This window comes from Eulemur rufifrons, chromosome 1, assembly GCF_041146395.1.
Source record: "Eulemur rufifrons isolate Redbay chromosome 1, OSU_ERuf_1, whole genome shotgun sequence".
Taxonomy (NCBI): Eukaryota; Metazoa; Chordata; class Mammalia; order Primates; family Lemuridae; genus Eulemur; species Eulemur rufifrons.
Window position 1 is genome coordinate 4333350 of NC_090983.1, and position 20616 is coordinate 4353965.

At 50.5% G+C, this 20616-nt stretch overlaps 1 protein-coding gene across 3 annotated transcripts in view; it reads right to left on the minus strand.

The window, feature by feature from the left end:
• AGAP1 (ArfGAP with GTPase domain, ankyrin repeat and PH domain 1) overlaps nt 1-20616 on the minus strand; it is a 520729-nt gene that overhangs the window by 56628 nt on the left and 443485 nt on the right. For all 3 annotated transcript variants that reach the window (XM_069466874.1, XM_069466774.1, XM_069466883.1), the window contains 3 exons: nt 12094-12248; nt 9304-9394; nt 3289-3511 (listed from right to left, as the gene is read on the minus strand). In XM_069466874.1, the coding sequence (XP_069322975.1) occupies nt 3289-3511; nt 9304-9394; nt 12094-12248 (469 nt within the window). The remainder of the gene's footprint in view (nt 1-3288; nt 3512-9303; nt 9395-12093; nt 12249-20616) is intronic.

Consider the following 20616-nt stretch of genomic DNA (forward strand, 5'->3'; position numbering starts at 1 on the left):
GTTCTCAGGGCGGCTGAGAATCGCTGGAACCAATTATAAGCCGTCCGAGGCTGCCCTAATCAGGGGTGCAGGGACAACAGGCAGAAGGCCAGCCAGCTGTTCAAAGGCGCCCGTTTCCCTAACTGGCCTGCAGGTCTGGGTGACTCCAATACATGGCGGTTTGGGGGAACTGGTTGTTTCTTGGAGGAAGATCTGCTGTGTTCTACTTCCCCATGGTCTTGCGTGCCTGTGTGTGTGAGTGTGTGTGTGTGTGTGTGTGAGTGTGTGTGTGTGTGTGTGTGAGTGTGTGTGTTTGGGGGCACGGCACATCTCTAATTATATTCCACTGTCAGAGTGAATCTTCTGAACAAGGCGGAATGGACTGGAGCTCCTCGGGAAAACAGCTGGGCCTTTTTTTCCAAGAATTAGACTGAATATACTGCACTTGGCTCTTCCTTGGATAGAGATAAAAATTTATTAAAATATTTCTTTTTGGTATTACCTCAGGGCCACATTAAAAGAACCTTCCGGCTGTTTCTACTAACAATCCCAGGTTCTGCAGCGAGACCAAAGGGTGGGGGAGGGGCGGGAGTGCTCAGAGAGGCCCCATCCGACTAGAGATCCATTCTCACACCACGGATGCAATTCCTCACGGCGACGCCAGCCTGGACTTTCAGTTCTTTGTTTCTGTTTAAGGAGAGTGTGGGAGGTAGTGAAGGTGACAGTGCTTGAATTACTACTATACAATTAGACCGAGTTGCTTTTTGCTGTTGATAGTGTAACCAGGGCTCCCATATGTTCCACCAGGACCACAGCCTTTCAAACTGGCCTCCTGCCTCTTGTCTCTGTCCCTTCCAGTGACCTTGCTGGCTGCCTTTAGTCCTCTGGGGAACAGGCAGCGATCAGGACATGTCAACAGACCAAGCCACTCCCCCTCCACCCGCCCCCAGGGTGGCTCCTGAGATGCTGCCCCAGGCTCAAAGGCCCGCCCAGGGCCTCACCCAGCCCAGCTCCTCCTCATTCACCGAGGGTCCAGCCCCAAGGTGAGGGACTTGCTGACATGCCTACGTCCCCTCAGCTGTTCCACTATGTTCCTGCCTTTGCCTAGGCCGTGCCCATCCTTCAAGATGCTTCCGCTCCCCGCACCTTGGAAATCACCCCATATTGCAGAGTCCAGCTCAGACGCCATTTCTGCAGTGACACATACCCACCGTAAGCGTCCCTCCGCTCTCCGAATTCTACCGAGCCCTGGCAGCCTCCGCTGGCCCTGAGAACGTTCACCAATCACTGCAGAGTTTACAAATCATCACTTATCGTTTCTTCCCTATGAGAAAGCGCTCAATGAATATTTGCTGATTTTAATTAAGAACAAAACTCCCTGAAAGAATTACTGAAGGGCGCAAAGAAACATTCGATTCTGATACGTGTTTACCTTCTTAGAAGAGAAGAGAATTTGGAAACCCAACAGTGACCTTTGGAAATGGCTGGTAACCACATCACCATCACCACTTGGAGGGGGATGCCCCCTCAGAACTGCTGTTTAGGAAGGCCAGTGTGACAGAGAAGAGACGGAACGTAACTGCAATCCCTCCATCTGTGAGAAAGCCAGACTCTGAAATATGTCTCTTAAATGTAAAGATGTGATATACGTAAGACCAGATGGAAGAGAAAGCTGTGCACCCAAGAGCTTAACTCAAACATATAAATTAGCACTGTAAAATCCCTGTGCACAGTCTTCACTTATGAATGAAGATGAAATTAACATAAAATACCTATCAGTTAAAAAATCAACCTGCATCGTTGTTTTTAATCATTCTAGTTTCTAATGGATTGAACAAGCTTTTCTAATTCATGACATTAAAAATAAGATATGTGTTTCTTTTGTACATAAATAGTAAGATGCATAAAGTTAATTTTTTCAACTTATTTCAGTGTTTCCTACATTCCTACATTAAACTCAATGTAATCTCCAATCATTTTTCATTTTCAGACCCAAATATCCTTCAACGAGACATCTATGAAAAAAGATATTAAAACATGAATTCACCTTTTCAGAATGCTCATAGTTGATGACTCAGCTGATTTCTATGTTAGTGCTAAATCAAGAGAAATAATTTTTAAAGTGTATCATTTCTTCAGTTTGTGAGAAAGTGACCCATATTTCCATTATACAGTATAACTTGTAAAGAGCTTGCATATAAAACCCACACAATTTTAAACAAATACACTCTGTGCACTTCTCTCCACAAGGTACCTAATAAAGAGCAAGATTAATAATCCATCAGCCTCATTCTCTGAAGTGAACCAAAGGTGGCACCACAAATTCATTTTTCAGTGTTAATGAATCAGAGTCCACCAACTCTTCTCACGTTGCCGCTCAGCGGCAGAGACCGGTTTCCGTGGCTTAGCCAGAACATCGCCACTTGAACTTGCATTTGATCTCATCCCCAGCAAAACAAACCAGGGCAATCTTAAAAAGTGCTAATGATGGGAGACATCTCGTCTCCCTTCATCTCTTCACACACCTGGGAGGTGAACACGAAAGCAAACCTCAAACCCCCTCCTGTGTGGGAGACAGAGCACACACAGCACCTGAGCGGCCTGGGAGCCGCATGCCTTAGACAACTACCGAGATGAAACGGCCTGTCCCGCCGCTATGAAATACGCCTTCTCCGAAGACACGCCATTTTATCACCTCCTAGGAGCATTAAATATGTATGTGTACTCAAAAACGGTTTATAATAGCTGTAAATGAAAAATGAGAAACTAAATGGCCTCAAAATAAATGCGTTTTTTACACTGGGTAACAATTAACATTAATGAGGAGTCACCATACATTATGCCCAACTTGGTTGATTAAATATGTTAGGGATATGTTTTAGAAAATAAAATATATTTTGTTACCATAAAATCACTTGTTGGGGGGGAACCAACGGAACAGATGCTTATCAAAGATATAATAACAAAATTAAAGAATCAAAAATTCATAATTAGTGTTAACAGCACAGCTTACGCCTATTAGAAATGTATTAATTAAAGTAATATATTCATAAGATTAGAAGCTTAATACATTTCTAAGAGGGGGAAAGAAATCCCCAAGGCCTAAAAACAAACATAAAAAATTAAGGAGTTTGAATTATCCACGTCTGCTTAAGACCCATTTTAAATATAGGCATTTCCATGCTGGGCTAATCGGCATTGCTACAGGTTGCCGGGGCCACTCCCACTGTGGCTGCCATTAAGGTCATTTCCAGTTGTCCAACTGGTGGCAAAACGCATCGGGAGCAACACGTCTTCCAGTGTTCCTACCTTGTGGAGTCTAAGGAGGGCTTCGTCCGCCCCTGGCTGCCTTCTTCCCAGACGCTGTTCGCCAGCTCGTTCCCGATGGACGACATCACCTTGATGAGTTCGATCGGCCAGTCGTCGAGGTCCAGAGATCGCACTCGGGAAAGGTGGGTGCCGAGATTCCGGTGGATCCCCGAGCACTCGATGCACATGAGGGCTCCCAAGTTCAGACTGGCCCAGTTGGGATCTACGGGAAGAGGAACGGAAGGCACAATGCCATCAGACCGTCATCACTCATCCCAGCTGTCCCCGGAAACGAAACCACCCCTCAGTTCAACTTCACATCTGACGAGCCCTCCCCAGAACCGCACGGCCAGCACTCAGTGCTGTTCGAGGTGTCTTGAAAGATTTGGCGGTTGGTAGTAACGTAAAAAAAAACAGAGCTTAAGCCAGAGCCTTGGGATTTGCTACCCAGCAAACAGCTGCAGGTGTGGGTTTGGGTAGAACGGCGCACTTCCCACACCCCGACAGCAGCATTCGCCTCGACAGCGCCGATGCACATGGAAACAGCCCCACGGGACTCTGCATCCACCGCGGGCAGCTGCTGGTGGGAGGGAGCAGGAAGGGGTGATGAGGGGCAGCTGGGTGACACTGCGGCTCTGGCCATTCCCCACGCCATAGTGTCCCTCAAAACCCCCTCCACAGCCATGGGCACATCCAAGTTTTTATGAGGCGCACAATGGGCGTGTCTGCGAATTTCAAAGACGGAGGAGAGGCACGCCGCAATGAAGAACATGGTTTTCAGCGATCTTATTTGAGGAACCCCTGCCCAGCTCTCCGTCCTTCCCTGCTGGCAATGGCGGGCGGGGTCCACCAACCCTGACTTGCAGAATGAGTGGGGCTGTGTTAGACAGGCTGTCATATCAGACAGGCCCACGACTGTGCAGGACGACAAAGGAGTTGAGAGAATGGCATCGGGACCCCAGAACTGGACCATTTCCTGTGTGAAACCAGCTGGCATCATCAGAGGACCAAGAACTGGGGCTCCGGGCTAACCTCGTGCTAGAATCTACAGCTGATCCACAAAGATGGGGTTGCCCTTGACAGTCAGGGGCTTTCCCCACGGACAGGAGCGAACAAGGCTTACCCTAAAGGGGCTGTCAGCGCTGACTCCAGGTGCACTTGAGTCCACAAGACACCAGGTAGCTGATGTCACATTTGACTCACTGGGAGAGATATTCTTCGTTCCACAAATGGCAAATGACTGGGAATGGCCTTACGCCAGTTCATCAGAAATCAGAAAACCAGCCATTATTTAACATCTGAGACATATTTAGGGAGGAGGGAGGCGTGGCGAACAGCTTGCAGGAACCCCTCCTGCGTGTGGCTCTCGCCTGGCGTCCACACCCCGCACAGCCAGCTTCTCCTCCAGCCCCCTGCTGCTGCCCCTCGTGGTCACGCACAGCCTGGCCCCCCCTCCACCTGGCCACAGACACAGGGACATGGGCAGCGAGGCACCAGCCCCTCCAGGGCCAAACCTGGGGCACTCTCTGGCCGTCATGTCACTTGACCTCTGGTGGTGCCCCCTGCCTCCCTCCCTCCTCGAGACACTGACTCGATGCCTCTGAGGCCAATGGGCTCTCTGGCTCTTTCTCCCTCTCTTCTGGTTGTTCCATCCTGATCTCTTCCCCAGCTCTTCCTCCCAAATCTGCCCCTTACTCGGGGTCCTGCAGGGTCCTGTCTTCTGCCTCTACACTTCCTTGCAGGCACACTCCACCCCGCCCACAGCTTCACTCACCCCCCAGTGCTAACAGCTGCCCACCGTTCCACCTCCTCACTCCCGAGCTATGGTAATTGCCACATGCGTTTCCGTCTGGGCACCTCGCAGATGCTCGTCCACACTTTGCCCTGCATTCTCCTGCCAGCAAACGGCACCAGCGCTCGCCCAGCTACTCCAGCCAGGGCCCTGGGAACCCACCTGAGTTCTTCCGTCTTCCCACATCCGACCACAGCACTCTCTGTCTCTCAAATCCAACCCTTTCGCCTTGCACCTACTGCGCCCTCCCTGGTCCTCGCTACCTTCACAGCAGGGGTGCAAAAGCCTCACCTCCCACCTCCCTGCAGACCACTCTCCACGAAGCAGCCAGGGGCCTGTCACACACAGTACATCTGACCATGTCATGTCCCTGCTCAAAAGCCACCCATGGCTGCCGTATACCATTCAGATTAAGTTCAAAATCCCTCCTGGCAAGACTGGAACCAAACCCCCTTCCTCACCTTGCCTCATGTGAGCACCAGCAGCTCCTCAACCCCCCTGTGCACGATGCCCCTCCTCTGTCTGGACCCCGGCCCTCTGCCCGGCCCACTTCTACTCATCTCCTGAAGTCTTCCTCCCTTACGACGTCCTCCTCGCCCACCGCCTGCCCCACACAGAGCAGCAAGGTCCCCCTGCTGATGGTCTCTTGGCAGCCATGCTCTGCCCGGGAGACCCGACGTGCTGTGCTCCCTGAGGAGGGGCAGCCCGGCTGTGAGAACGTGTTCCCGTGTGCTCTGTCTCCTCAGGACCTGCCACGGCACGTGGTTTTCAGGTGAGTGAAAGAGTGGCTTGACTAAGGCAGGGAACACATGCAAGGGGCCAGTGGGAAGCCAGGGTGGCCAGCGTGGGGCAAGGTTTACCGGGAAGCGGCAAAGGGCTTCTGTCTGACCGTGGGGCTGTACCGCGATGTCAGCGCCATCAGCCAAGGCCACGTGTCCACTCACGCCAACACCTGGAAGTGCTCAGACCTACACTGGGGGGCCGACCTTCCAAGAGGGGTGTGGGCCCTGTGGTTGGTGCTGGTGTTGGGGTGTGGGGAGGCCCACGTGTCACACGAGAATTCCTGAGAGGTATCAGTACGGACACAGGGGACACCAGGCCTGTGTACTTTCAGCTAAGTCAATGCTGAACTCAGCGTCCTCCACTGCCCCCACCCCCACTGCACCCCTCTCCTCCCTGACATCCCCACTGCAGCCCATCGTGGAGTGCCATAGTGAACGCTCTTACACGCTGTCCCCACTGTCACTGCTTACACTGGGATCCTACTGCCGCTCGCCCAAACTGCTAAAGAACCTCTCATGTGCTTCTGACCCCCAGCCCCAGCCTCCACGCAGCTGTGGGTTATGGTCCGGACACGGCGGACCCCTTGTTCGGAGCTCGGCGCAGGCCTCGACGGTCCTGGCCCAGATGTGAAGGTGGACACTCACGCGTGGGACGTACTCGAGCGACAGGACTCAGCTGTCCATGAAATCAAACATGTTGAGGGGAGGAAAGAGCTGCCATGTCCCGGGCTCACCACTGCGCTGCCTACGGGGACACAGGTGAGACTGGAGCTTACTCCAGGGGGCCTGGCTTCTGCTCCAGCAGAGAGAGGACCATGACGGATTAGCAAGTGTTATCTAAGCCTCACCAGCAGCAATTTCCCCTCCACACCTTGAATTTGCCTGGGATGCTCCATTGTGTCTCGGCACCAGGGCTGAGAACCTCAGCCTGGCTGGCCCCAGCCCCCTAGCACGGCCCCAAGGCTCTGGACCGTCTCCTGTCTCCCTCTCTGGCTCCAGGCCCTCTCCTGTGCGGGCGACCCCACAGCCCCGGGGCCCTGCCCTCTGGGGCCTCCACGCTGGGCGTGTGCTGTCACCTGTCTTTCTGCCTTTGCCTGCCCCTTGCAAGTCTCCTTCCCTCTCTGGGCCTCAGCTCCCCCTGAGAAATGAGGCCAATAATGCCCCCTCAAGGGCTTGTCACGAGGACTAAACGCTACGAGGCACTTAGAGCAGCGACTGTCACATGGGGAGTACGGTGTTAGGTGTTGGCCGTAATTACACCCGTTCCTTCACGTGTTCGACCAGTGTCAGTGCACCAGCTTCTGGGGATGTGGCAGCGAACAAAATGCAGAAATCGCTGCCCACGGAAAAGCAGGATAAGGGTCTTACAGGGGCAGAGCGACAAGAAAGAAGAAAACCTTAAGATACATCAGAGCCTGGGGCCACCAGGGAGCAGAACACAGGGACGTGCAACGTCAGACCTGGCGGCCAGGGAAGGCTCTGAGAGGTGGCACTAGGGCAGGGACCCCGAGGTTATCAGGACGGAGGTTACACCTGTGGGTCGGGCTTAAGAAATGAGAGGCTGGACGTGCTCCTACTGTAGGCTTTGGGGGGCTGTCGTGGTGGTGGGGTGCCAGTTCCTGCCTGCATCAGGCTTGGGGCCCATGGCCTGACACAGACAACGTAATGAATGGACGCTTGTCATCTCCTTTTTCTCCCGAATTGTCCAGCTCCGCCCTTGACCCTGTACACCTGCCCACGTGACATGGTCTCACACTAAACAAACTGTCCCCACAGTCCCCCCTGAACGGGCCTCCCTGTCCCACGGCCCTCCTCTCCACCCTCACCCCAGACAGGACCTGCGACCTCCAATTTGCCACACACCGTGGTCCCTGTAAGCCACGGACTCGTTCCTTTTAAAGGAATCTTCGGACGTACGGTGGAAAAAATTGCAGCTGTTTCCCTTAATGGAGGTCCTACTATTTCTCAGATTTTGTGCTTCTAAGAAAGCTCTTACTTTGAAAACTTTGTGATAAAAACACACTTCAAATAACTGCTTGTCTCTTCTAACTCCATTTCGCCACACATTTGAAGCAAAATTTAGAAATTCAAACAAAAGAAGATACTTTAAAGAAGTACCTCAAGATACTGGGAGACAAAACCCCGTCCTCCGCCCGCAGGACAGACCCCTGTGGGGGCCGCAGACAGACTCTGGGTCTCTCCCCTGCCCCCTGCCCTGCCCCTGAGCGGCCTCGGAGCGGCGCTTCCCTCCCTCCTGGGGGGACACCGGCCCTCCTCGCTCTGCCTCTGCCTCCCAGGCCCTCCCCGAGCACAGCTCAGAAGCTCCTCCTTGCTCTCAGACTCTACAGACTTCCCTGTGCTTACAGGTGAGGAACAAACTTCAACACCCTTCGCTTCGCATCTGCAGCCCATTGGCTTCGACCGGTGTCCCGCCCAAGCACCTGCTCCCTTACTCAGGACGGGGCCTCCAGCCACCCTGCTGCAGAGTTCCACTTGCCCCCGGGGCCCCACTCCCAGCTCAGCCCCACGGGAAGCCTGCTCGGAGTCACGCCGCACGTGCCCGGATGGGACTTCAGCGCGGCGCCTGGCCTCACGGTCACGGGGGCCAGTGCGTGCCCGGGCTGTGGGCTCTAGGACAGCTGACCAACCACGTCATGCGTGTTTGCTTCCCGGGAGCACCTAGCCTGCTGCCAGGACCTCTCATCTCGTGAGAACTAGAGTTCCTTCCCTTTCAAACACCGCTTAACAAAAAAATTGAATGGAAAAAGTGTACTGAATGTGCCCACCACTGTGCTCAGGGCTGGGGTTTAAAGAATGAAAAGCAAGCCCCAACCTCAAGGATGCGAGCAACTTTCTCAAAGGGGAGCAGCATTGCGCACCGGACGGCGGAAAGCGTGAAATAAACCGGGTTGCTCCAGAGAACAAAGCAGTAATTACAAACTTCATCAGCGCAAGCCAACGCTTTAGTGTGCAATGAATTTAAGATAAAAAAAAAAAAAGATTTTGACATCATTTGATGGCAAAACCCACAACACATGATATTGAAATTAAGAAAACACAAAAAGCAGAATCTCTGGGCAGGAGTGAACCAACCGTACCCTATTTTTATGGAACAACAAACAAGCGACCATCGATTAGGCAGAAGGTTGCTTCCCAGACACCGCATAGGGTGCGAGTGTGGGGCCAGGTGTGCTGCACCTGCGGGGAGATCGCCCCCATCTGCATGTCCGAGGACAAGCAAGACCTGCAGGAACGCACGCTGCAGATGCGGCTTGTGCGGAGGCTACTGTGTTACCATAAATGCAAACAAAGACACTTTAATTCCCTAAAAGGCGTTAACCCTCATCCGCCAAACAAGACAGACGTGGACCCACTGCGATGGTGGCCAGGTGGGGCCGTCCCTCTCCCGCCAGGAGCCCGCGCCTGCTGCCGCGCACTTACTCTGGGTCTCGCAGTCCACGCAGTGGGAGTTCCCGCGGATGTTTCGGATCGACTGCAGGGCCATGGCCTCGCTCTGGCTTGTCAGTCGGGACTGGGCATAGAGCAAGACACACAAACGTAAGGTCTGAGAACCCTGGGAGAAACGTACACAGCTACTAATAACGTCAGGGAAAGATCAAGCCGGTCGTGAGCAAATGCAGGGTGAGGGCGCTTCTCAGGCACGGCTCCTGCTGCCTTCAGGGTGGAGCGTAACGGAGGGAGTGCTCAGCCTGCACCGGGAACGTCACGTGTCGGGATTCATCAGCTGAGAGAAATGTGAGCGGGCTGGGGGCACTGATTCTTAGACTTTATGGTCTTTAAAAAGGATTTTAAAAACACATGGTTATTGCAGCAGGTTTAGAAAACGAAGAGAGGGAAAAAGAACATAAAAATTTAAAAACTATGATATGGCTGTCCCTAGCTGAGCACTATTAAAATTTCGATGTCTGTTCTTTTAGTCTTTTTTCTAAACACATCTACACATATACATGTACTTGCAAAAAGCCAGCATGACGTATATTGCTGCTTGGGAATCTGCCCTTTTCGCCTAATGGTATCTGTTTTCCACTCAATGCCATGGCAGTGTCTGGCCGCATCATTTGAAATGGCTGCATAGTATTCCACCTGGTGATGACCTGCTGGCCAAGCTCTCTCTGATGGGCATTTAGGCTGCTTTCAATTTTCCTCTATCACAAATAGTGCTGTAAGGAACACACTCACTGCTATACTTTCACACACATTCGTGATTATTTACTAAGGATGGATCCTTGGAAGGAGAGGTGCTCGGTGAAAGGATAGGTACAGTTTTTAAGGTTTATTGATTAAATATGAATTTAATATTATGATCAAAACAAAAATTGATCAATTTCAGAGGACACTTAGAATAAGCTTGATTTTTATGTAAGACTTCTTCACAAACTGAACCATCTCATCAAATTATTTGATGTGAAACAATTTATTATTTACTACCTAGTAGCACATTTATTAATTACTACCATCTACTTAGCATCAGACATTATTGGGTTTTAATTCCCTTTAGTTAGACACCCAAGTATTCAGAGTATGTTTGACAATGGATATTGGTCTGGAGTACACTCGTGTGTACACACACACATGTACACCCACAGGGATGTGTCTGCTCCATCTCTGCTCTGTGTACCTGTGTAACTTCTGTGGTTGGCTGGTTGGTTGGTTTTGAATTATCCACAGGCGGCTGAAATACTGTTGAGCTGGCGCTCAAGTGAGCCCGTGTTCTGCCCTCCTGCCAGATAGTATTTAGGTGCCTTATGCCCTCACACCTGTCAGCAGGTATCCATGGTGACCAGGTGTCCCAGGAGAAGCAGCACCTGGTCAAGTACTTGTCTAGTGAGAGCCACAGGGTGGCATTCGAAGGCCAGTGTTTGCATCAGGTGAGACGGGAGCTGGGAAGAGCCCGGCAAGGGTAAGGAGTGGGCAAGTCTGACACCATCCCAGATTATCCTCAGCAGGCCCAGGTGGCCTCGGTTCAGTCTGATGTGACAGACTGTGGTTTTCCCACAGTCTGTTCAGCAACATGTGGCCCCCGTCCCCGATCAGAAGTGAGGTCCCCACTTTGATGACGACATGTGTTGTTACTTCTCATCGACGGGGAGCCCGAAAGGGCTGCGTGCTCACCTCAGGAGCCACGGCCCGGCTGCGCGGGGACGTGACCCCGTAAAGCCAGGGTGCTCAGAATGAAAGGCTGTGGTTCTCCCCACCTTGGGTATAAAACATCTTTTAAAAAGGGAAGCAAATTACATTATAATAATAACGACTGTGGTTGGGTTTACCCTGGTTAAAGAGGGTAATAAAATAAGACACTCTATCTTTCTGAAAGACAGACTCCCTTCTTAATGACAAGGCTGAACATAAATCATTGGCAGAAATTTCTTTAAATGGTTACATATGAAATTTCAGCTTGGTGGGCAACGTTCTTCCCCTTGGTTTCTAGTTGGAAAAATCAAAATGTTCTCCAAAAGTCTAAACTGTCCCAGCAAAGGGATTAAAAACATGCAAGCATTAAAATAATAAAATTGAAGAAATCCTCGAAGGGAAAAATGACTTTTGTATAAGGAATATCACTGGGCAGTAGCCTAGAAAATGCAGGTTAAAAATCTTCTTTTTTTTCTGGCTAATCGTCTGCAAAAGAATTATTAATACCTCTAATTATTGAGTAAAACATACTAGGCTTTGTTGGTAGTTTAGAGAATGGAAGCTTTATCTTCCCCACACTCCCTGCGTGCTCATACACCTGCGTCTCCTTCTCATCTAAGTCTCTGTCAAGAGCAGGTTTTCCAACGTGGCGTGGATTTGAATTTGGGGCATCTATGAGAGCTGTTCGTAAGAGTGCATCATCTAGGTCTTAACCTCTTTCCTGAGTGTATCCTGTCCGGTACGAAAATAAATGTGGACACATAAGACACAAAAGCCCAAAGGATTCCATCACCTGCAACAAAAGGCCAGTGCTTTCTATCTGGGATCAGCTGAGTGAGACCTAACACTAAGTAAAGATTTAGCGTTGGCTGTCCTGCCCTGCAAACACGGTCAAGCCAGGACACTCAGGCACGAGGCGTGATGCACGCAAACAAAGCGTGTGCATCTTTCCAATTACTGTGCTTTCTCTCACAAAGAACAGCTGGGTCTCATCGTTATTCACACGTATCATGTACTGTCCTCTCCAGAAGTGTCACTTGGGTCCCCATTCCCCTCGCACGGGGGACAAAGGGGGCTCACCTTGTTCTTGCTGCTCTCGCAGGACTGCAGGCTGGCTAGGATCTGGCTCTCGATGGCCTGGACCCACGCGTCCCGCTCTTCATAGGTGGTGGCTTCGAAGTGCCACGTCTGGCCAGTGAGGGACACAATGATAAACTCGAAGTTTTCTTCTTGTTCTGAAACACAGAGTGGTGGGGATGAAGAGTTTAGCTCTGTTGACACGGTGGCCCCTCTGCCGGTCCTGTCACGAACGTGCCCTTGGGTTCAACCACACCTGCACGGGGCTGGCGGCACACGGGGACCGGACAGCTATGGCGGCAGAGATCCGAATCTACACTCCTCCCTACGCTCCTGAAGCCACCACGGCTTAGCCAGGTTTCAATCAATGCTCAGGGACCAAGGGAAAATGAAAATCAGCATGTGGTGACAGTGTCTTGGTGTTGGCCACAGACAAAGCAACTCAGGAAAGTAACTGGGTGACTCAGAGCTGCCCATCCTCATCTGCGGGGTGAAGAGTAAGTTAGTGCCACTCATCTCGGGACGCAGCTCTAATATCCGTGTGAGTGCCCGTATGCAGGTCCACGGATGCTCTGCGGCAGAGAGGATGCCGGAAGGTCTCTGTTACAGTAGGAAAGCTTTGCTTCCCACCATCTTCACACGGAGAGAGCACAGGGGATTCCAGGAGGCCCTGGACTTGGCAGCTACTGGGGGCCGCTGTCTGGGAAGAGAGGGACTTGGGTTTACATCCCGTGGCCCCGCTTGCCACGTCTGAGTCTTTGGACAGGACCCTCGACTCTGAGCCTCGTGTTCCTCACCCGTAAGATGGAGGAAAAGGCACCTACTTCGTAGTGCTTTCCTGCTAGTTAAACTAAGTGTGTGACTCATGTTGACATGGGGCCTGGTCCGAGGAAGATGCCCCGTAAATGCATGTCGGGCTTCGTCCTGTACTCCTGTCTCCACTCCCAGCCCCCAGCCCCGGCCACTTACAAAAAGCATAACCAGTTACAGATCACCTTTGAGACATCTTAAGCTGGATTCTAGATGCAGCTCATTTGATTAGCAGTTTCCAAGCACTGGCCTGTGAACTCGCTGCACTGGAATCACCTGTCGGGCAACTGTTACTAATAATGATGATCATCTTGTCCCCCCACCGCGATTTTACTTATTATCTCAGTCATCTGCAGTCACTCTCTGGCTCCTGTCCACAGCACAAACCTCTGATCTTCCAGGCTCAGCCCCCCATCCCAGCCTCCAGGTGCCACATACCCCTGCCCTAGGCCGGCTCTCCAGGGAGGCCCTTACTCAACACGCGCTCTGTAGCCTCGGACGCCAGGACGCTCCTTCGTCCCATCTCCCGCTTCCTGTCTCCGAGGCAGCCGCAACCCTCTCCAGCCATCCTCTGCTGAGTCCCTTCAGTCCCGCTAGACACACAGCCCCCCAGCCCGTGGCTGAGAGAGACGCCGCCCACCCGATCCCACTGATGCCGGCAAGTTCCATGCCTGGGGTGTGGGGACAGCACCCGGGAACAGATGCTCACGTCCTTCTTAGTGCACCATTTCCGTAAATAACCACCACTGATTACTAGACACAGGCCATGGCACCTTCCTGTGAGATCTTAACGGATTCTGAAAGCAGTGGTCCAGCCAACCACCAGTTTTCAGGCAGGACTGGTTGCATGACCCCCCCCCATACCAAAGTTCATAGATGCTCAAGTCCCTGCTATAAAATGGTGCAGCATTTGCATATAACCTACGCACATCTTCCTGTACACTTGAAATCATCTCTACTTATAATACCTAATGCAATGTGAATGCTATGTAAATAGCTGTTATGCTATATTTTTTATTTGTACTGTTATTATTATAGTTATTTAACAATGTTTTCCAATACTTTAGCTGCACAGTTGGTTAGATTTGAAGACATGCAGCTGTGGATACGGAGGACTGAGTGCATCGTGTTCTGTGTCGAGTAGCCGTGTGGCTCCTTTGGGATTGAACTGCCTGCTGAGTTGGTCCTAAACCTGTGGAGCCCAGTCTGACCAGCGCCCAGGAGGTGGGGCAGACGGCACGCCCATCTGCACATGCTCGCCCATCCGCACGTGCTCAGCGCGCCTGCATTGTGCAGGCCCTGCCAGCTCTGAACCTCCCTGCTTCCCGATTCTGGAGAGTGGTGATAAGAGGCCAGAAAGTGAGGATTTATCAGGAATTTTACTGCAATCTATTGAACTCTTGAGTTTAGAGAACAAACGACCCCTGTATTTAAGCAGAAGCAAAAGCTCCACCTGCTGTGGAAAGGAAGGTGGGGGTGGGTGGTGTCTGCAGGCCCCTCCCCCACCCCAGTAATGCCCTTGGACAGTCGGGGACTTGTTGGGCTTTTCAGAAGGGGAAAAAAAAAAGTCCCTGTGACTTACACATAGGTCTCTCCACGGCTGACCTACAATTACACCTTGCAGTTACTGGCTGAGCCACTGCACCTGTGGTTTAAAAGGTTCGCCTTCTTGATCCACAGGCTTTTATGTCCTAATCCTATGAATTACAACTTTTTCTGCATGGATTCTTGTAAGATAGTGCCCCAATTCATGTATTTTATGCAAAACTATCCTAGTGAACTGGTAGGTGAGGCAGGAAAGAACTACCCAATTCACAATTAGACCATATGGAAAACTTGGTAATTCATGGGTAGAATGCAGCACTTCTTCATTAGAAGATCCACTGAACAGGCTCACGCTTTTTAAAATCTGTGAAATTCAAATGCACATGTGAAAGCTCCCTCTGATCAGGATTTGTTGGACCTTCAAGTGAAAAAAATTATGACGATTAGCTTCCCTGTTAAATTTCTGCACAATTGGTCCACCATAGAACCTTCCTGTTCAAACATCTGGCCAGTCACGAGCTACACTCTTGGAACTAAAGGGGAAGAGCCGAACTTGCTTTGCACGGGCGAGGTGCAGGCCCTGATCCTCAGCCACCACCCCCCCCATGCCAGGCACTGGCCGGGTGGAAGGGGTTCCAGCCTGCAGGAGACAGTCTGTGCTCCCTAAACACCTTTACGTGTTGGGGACAGGCACACACGTACACGCAGATGACTGAACACAGGGCGATGAACACAACAATGGAGATCTGAAAAGCGCCACAGGAACACCTACATTTTTCGCCTCCTTCCAATGCAGTAGCTGCTACTGGGCATCTTCCACTATGATCCTCTCAGTATTTCATGCAAAGACAAAACTTTCAAATTAAATCACTAAAGTACAGTTTGGCTTTACCCTATTTATATAAACAAAATTTACTCACGCATGCCAAATCTACTTAATAGAACAAATACATTTAATTGTTCACAGGAACATCAGAATCCATTTCTTGCAAGCGTACAACACTAAAATGTCTATAGCTTCACTACGCACCTCAAAATCTATCCACCACCTGGCTTCTCCTTATACTTGACATGAATTCCCTTTTCTAGTAACTTCCCTGTCACTAAACATTTGTCTCTCCTTTCAGTTCCTGGTTCTTTTCTTCCCCTGTATCTCTGTGCTTCCTCTGCCTGGTCTCCCGCACAACTTCTTGGGACCTGGAAAGGGCAATGACTTCCTCACTCTACCCCAAACTTGATGGTCCCTTCTACAGACTTCTTGGCCTCACTCCGTCCTTGAGAGATCACTTCTGTCTTCACCTGTCACTGGCACAGTCTGCAGAGCAGTGACGTGCACGGGTGCGTGCAGCTCTCTGCCACCCTCTCCTCTGATGCCTGCCCCACTATCCACCCTATTGAAACCTCACTTTGAGAGAATGGAAATATAAATTATAGTTGTTTAAAAAAACAAATCAAAACCCTCCATGGATGGGTTAGAAGAGGAGCTGGGGACAAAACTGGTGAGCTGTCAGATGGGCGGGCGTGGAGAGATCGGGAGAAGCGACAAGGAGGGCGGGCGCTGTGACAGAGAAAGGCTGTGATGTGCAGAAGAGCTGGAAGGTGCAACATACGTCTAACTGCCTGACAGCGCAGGGAGAATTTTACAGGACTGTTGAAAGACACGGGGTTATGGATGTAGGAAGTGCATTCTTTACCCAGAAAGATTACAACAAAGAAAACCACATTAAAAGTTTACAAAACTATGGAAAACTGAAGACAAAGTCAGAGAATCTTAAGAATAGCCAGCAAGAAAAGACAGATCGCCCTTAAACAAGTATCAGTAGGAAGGACAGAATCTTTAAGAATAACTAACAATCAGACAGCAAGGCAGGGGAATAGTATCCTTAAGAGAAAATAACATCAGCCAGAATTGAGATCCAGGAAAAAACTCTCTTTCAAAACCAAGAGTGGAATAAAGTTATTTTCATACAAAAGGATCAAAAGTGCTTATTACTAATAGACCTTCACTAGAGTAGCTACTACACTTTGCACTTCAGGAAGATCCCAGAGGGAAGGTTTGAGAGAGCAGGGCTGGTGGGCAAATGAACTGATAAACATATAGATAAAGCTAAAGAAATGTTATATTAACTATGACTTCTAATAATGACGTCTAACATGCGGAAGGTACAAAATGATAGAGAACGTGAGGGTGGAGGTGACACTGGAGTTAAGATGTCCAGCGGGTCTTGTTCCGTTTCCTGGGGGAGGTAAGAACTAATGTCAGACTTTGGTTACGTCCACACGGTAAACCTCACAAGGAAACAGAGTGTGCAATTTCCCATCCAGAAGATGAAGAACGATTAATAAGGAAAAGAAACATGATTACAACTTCTTAGCCAACTAGGAATAGACAGAAACTCCCTTACCCTGGACAAAGAGGGATCTATCCCTAAACCCCATAGTACCATTATTCTTCAGGGTGCAACGTTTAGAAGCATTCCTTTGAACACGCAGTTGCAGGATACCTAAGACTAGAACACTTACTGTAACTGGCCTCCTTCAATGCTGCTAGCCAGGGTAGTAAAACTAAGTAATAAATAATCTGCAAATTGTTAAAAATAAATAACAGTAGTTAGTAAATGGGGCAAAATATAAGACTAATATGGAAATATTAATTGCATTTCTGTATACTAGCAAACAAAAATCACATTTAAGTATGCCTTTACAAATAATGGATATATATTTCTCTCCATCTGTGAGGCAGAGAAGGAGAGATACAAAGACCTGTGAATATAATGACATAAAGGACCACTCAGCCCGCAGCTACTCACAGCAGGTGGTAGAGACAGACCCCCCCCCCTCCCTGCATTTTGAGGGGACGGGTTAACCAGAGTCTGAGAGTGGCCTGAGCAGGTTCAGGCCTTATCTCCTGGAGAATGAAACCCTGGCTGAACTGGCCAATTATGGTGAAATGCCAGTAAGTCCCAACAGAGTGAAGAGCAGACAGACACAGGACACACCTGTGACCAAGCTCACGGACACCAGGTTCGATTGAGAAAGGGAGCCCAGTGACCCTGGAAAGCACAGCTAAGTTTCACGTCCCAGTTCAGAACCAACTTCGCAAACCCCTGCGACTCAACTTATTTGAGACCCCTTTCTTTTTTGAGGGGGATTCCTGTGGGATGACTCTAAACCTGGACAGGCACAAAATTACAGAAATAACGAAGAAACGAATGAAGACAGGAATCAAAACCAACAGTCCCAACCCCTCTGTGGTGACATGTGGTACAACCGCAAGTTCTGTGCCCACTGTGATCGTTGTGTGTGCTGTCTGGGATGTGTATGAAACACGTACAAAGGCCCTGTGGTCACAGGACAGGTCTGAACGCCAAGCTTTTCAGTCTGAGTAGCAGCTGACTGTGTGGTGAAACACTGAAGAGCCATTCTTTCGGAATTTTTTATTTTGTTAAAAACTGAATGGTTCAGCCCAGCCCTAGAGAGGCCGAGAACAACGCTGTCTGGTCCACGCAGGGTCCCGCAACAGCTCCCAATCAAGAGGCAATGGCCCGGGAGAGGCTGTCCGTGCTGAAGGGGCTCTGGGGCAGAACTGCAGTGCAAGTCCCCGTGCCACCCACAGGGAGCACGGCAGTCCCCCGTGGGGGGACAGGGAGGAGGGCAGAGGGAGCCCTGTGCACCTGGTGCAGAGGCAGGCCCCGGCAGGGGTGCAACCTAAGTCTGCTTTTGGATTTCAGGCCCTGAAGTCTATGACAAGGGGCGGGACAGCTGGGACTCCCTTCCCGAGTAAGGATTAACAGCCGAGCACAGAGCCTACCTGCCATCACTCTGCACCGACGTCGCCCAGGGGCGTCCAGCTCCGCCAGGGCCACGTGCTTCCCAGGACACTGTCTCCATGTGGCTTTTTTTTTTTTTTTTTAAGAGAGGAGAGTACGTGAACACCCATGGTTAGAGTTTCAGAACTGAATTCTACCTGTCGTATGAATTTTCTCTGCCTCTGAGATGAAAAAACTAAGCACAAGGATTACAGAGCCAGGGCGTATTCAGTCACATTAGATACAACTTCCACGAAGGAGTGATTTGCTTCTCTGTGACAAACCTACCGCATGGTGTAACGCCCACAGAACTGTACCACTGGGTCCCCACATTCCGCCTCCATTTCCTAAAAACAAATGACCCCCTAAAAAGGAGCTCTCCTCGGGGGTCGAGTGGGACCCAGAGAGTTCCCGGTGGCGTTCCTGTTACTTCCCCCGACTCTCATGTGAGAGCAACGCTGGGTTGTTAAAAGCAGTTTTCCCAGAAGTCCCTAACCTGCTAGTCACTAGCGCCCTACTTCTAACTGCCATCAGGCCACCCGGTCAGGCCAGCCTGGAGAACACTGGGGGGCAGAGAGCACAGGTGTGGTGGTCGCAAGCTGGGGACTTTCCAGGTGCCATGTGCCTGGGCGTCTGGCTCCCTGGCCAGTGACAGGTCAGCATGGGGGCAGGGAGGGTCCCATCTATGCCCAGCCAATCCGAGTATGTGACACTCCTGCTCTTTTCAGATCTGGTAGGGGACGTGTGATCCACGTGTCTTTCTCCAGGTTCCACTTACGAGTTGGGGCTACAGAGCCCCTTCCCACCTTATTTGGGACCTGCCACGACGCGGCCCACAGGTGCAGGTGGCTTTACCCACACCACAGGAAGGAAAACCCGTGGACAGCTAAGGATGCTGCCGACCAGCACAGCAGAGCCAGGAAGGGGAAGAGCCAGGTCCCTGGGTGCAGGGGTCCCTGCAGCCAGCTCGACCCGCCTGTCCTGCAGTTGGTTCCACGACACAACCTGTTCTCTCCTTTCAATTGGGTTCCTGTCACTACTAAACCCAGCCCCGACTAGTCCAGTGAAGGAAACCTAACTTCGTGGGTATCTCCCAGGTGCTGCTCTGGTCACCTTCTTAGGTCAACACCTAGTAAATCTACACACTTAATCCGTGCTGACACTTGCGCAGTGTTGCAGTGGCTGCTCACATTCATTAAATAAACAGTGAATAGATTTCTGGACCCAAATATTTTCCCTTCCTCTGTGTGGGGAGAACACGAACATGCTCCTCCTAATGTTCAAAGAAGAATCTTTATCAGATGACAGAGCCTTATTCAAATCATCAATGGCCCAGAGGACTGCAGCACATTATGAAGTGACACTCTGATGATATTTTAGTTATCAGCAACTAGACAAAAAATGATAAAAACAGTAATTGGCAGTGTGGGCCCATCAGTCAGAGAGACAGAGCTGAGCATTACTCTTCACTGTCACCCTCATTTGAGACGCACAGAGCGAGTGGTTGAACAGCGAGGACGTGCCATGCCCGGGCCTCAACTCAAGTGGTGTCATTTCACTAATACAAACCTACCATTAGTGACACTTGTAGTGGCTTATATTTAATTCATCCTGTAAAAACAGAACTCAGGTTGTAGAGATTCCTGATGGTGTGGATATTAAAAGTGTGTTCTCAGTTGCAGACACACACGTACACACACACACACACACACACACACAGAGGAAAATTAATCCCCGGCTGATGAGAAATCAAAACGCCACCACACCCAGAGCCTGAAGTAACAGGCGACGTGTTGTTTCACAGCGCGACATTCCAGGGCTTAGCTGTTTAATAAAGTTTTGTGATTGGGCTCACAGGGATTTAAACAGTTTTCTGTGTTTAACGGTTAGCTGTGGAAAGGTCCACTATAATAGTATTTTAGCACCATGAACCTGTCGAAATCAACCTGCCCAATTATTCCAAACGACATTAATAACACCGGATATTACACTAATTGCGTCCAGTTTCTATGCAGACGAGGCCCCGTGGGGCTAATTTTGCCTCCTCAGGGGCAAGCAACTCAGCCGTCAGACCGATTTCACAAGGAATCCCTCCTCATTACACAAGTCCGGGCTGTCAAACTTTTTTTTTTTCTTAAAGGTTAATGGGCCAATCAGTCATCAATTATTTTTGCGGAATCCTAGCAGACAAAGGGTTAAAGGGCTAAAAGCAGCTGAAAGCGGTTTTACATTTGGAAGTTGTCTCCAACGGGAGACACCTGGCAAGGACGCACTTGGGGCCGTAGGTGAGGGGAGGAGAGAGGGACAGCAGCACATACACGTCTCAGGGAGGGGACAGGATCTGGGTCCTTGTCCCAAACTG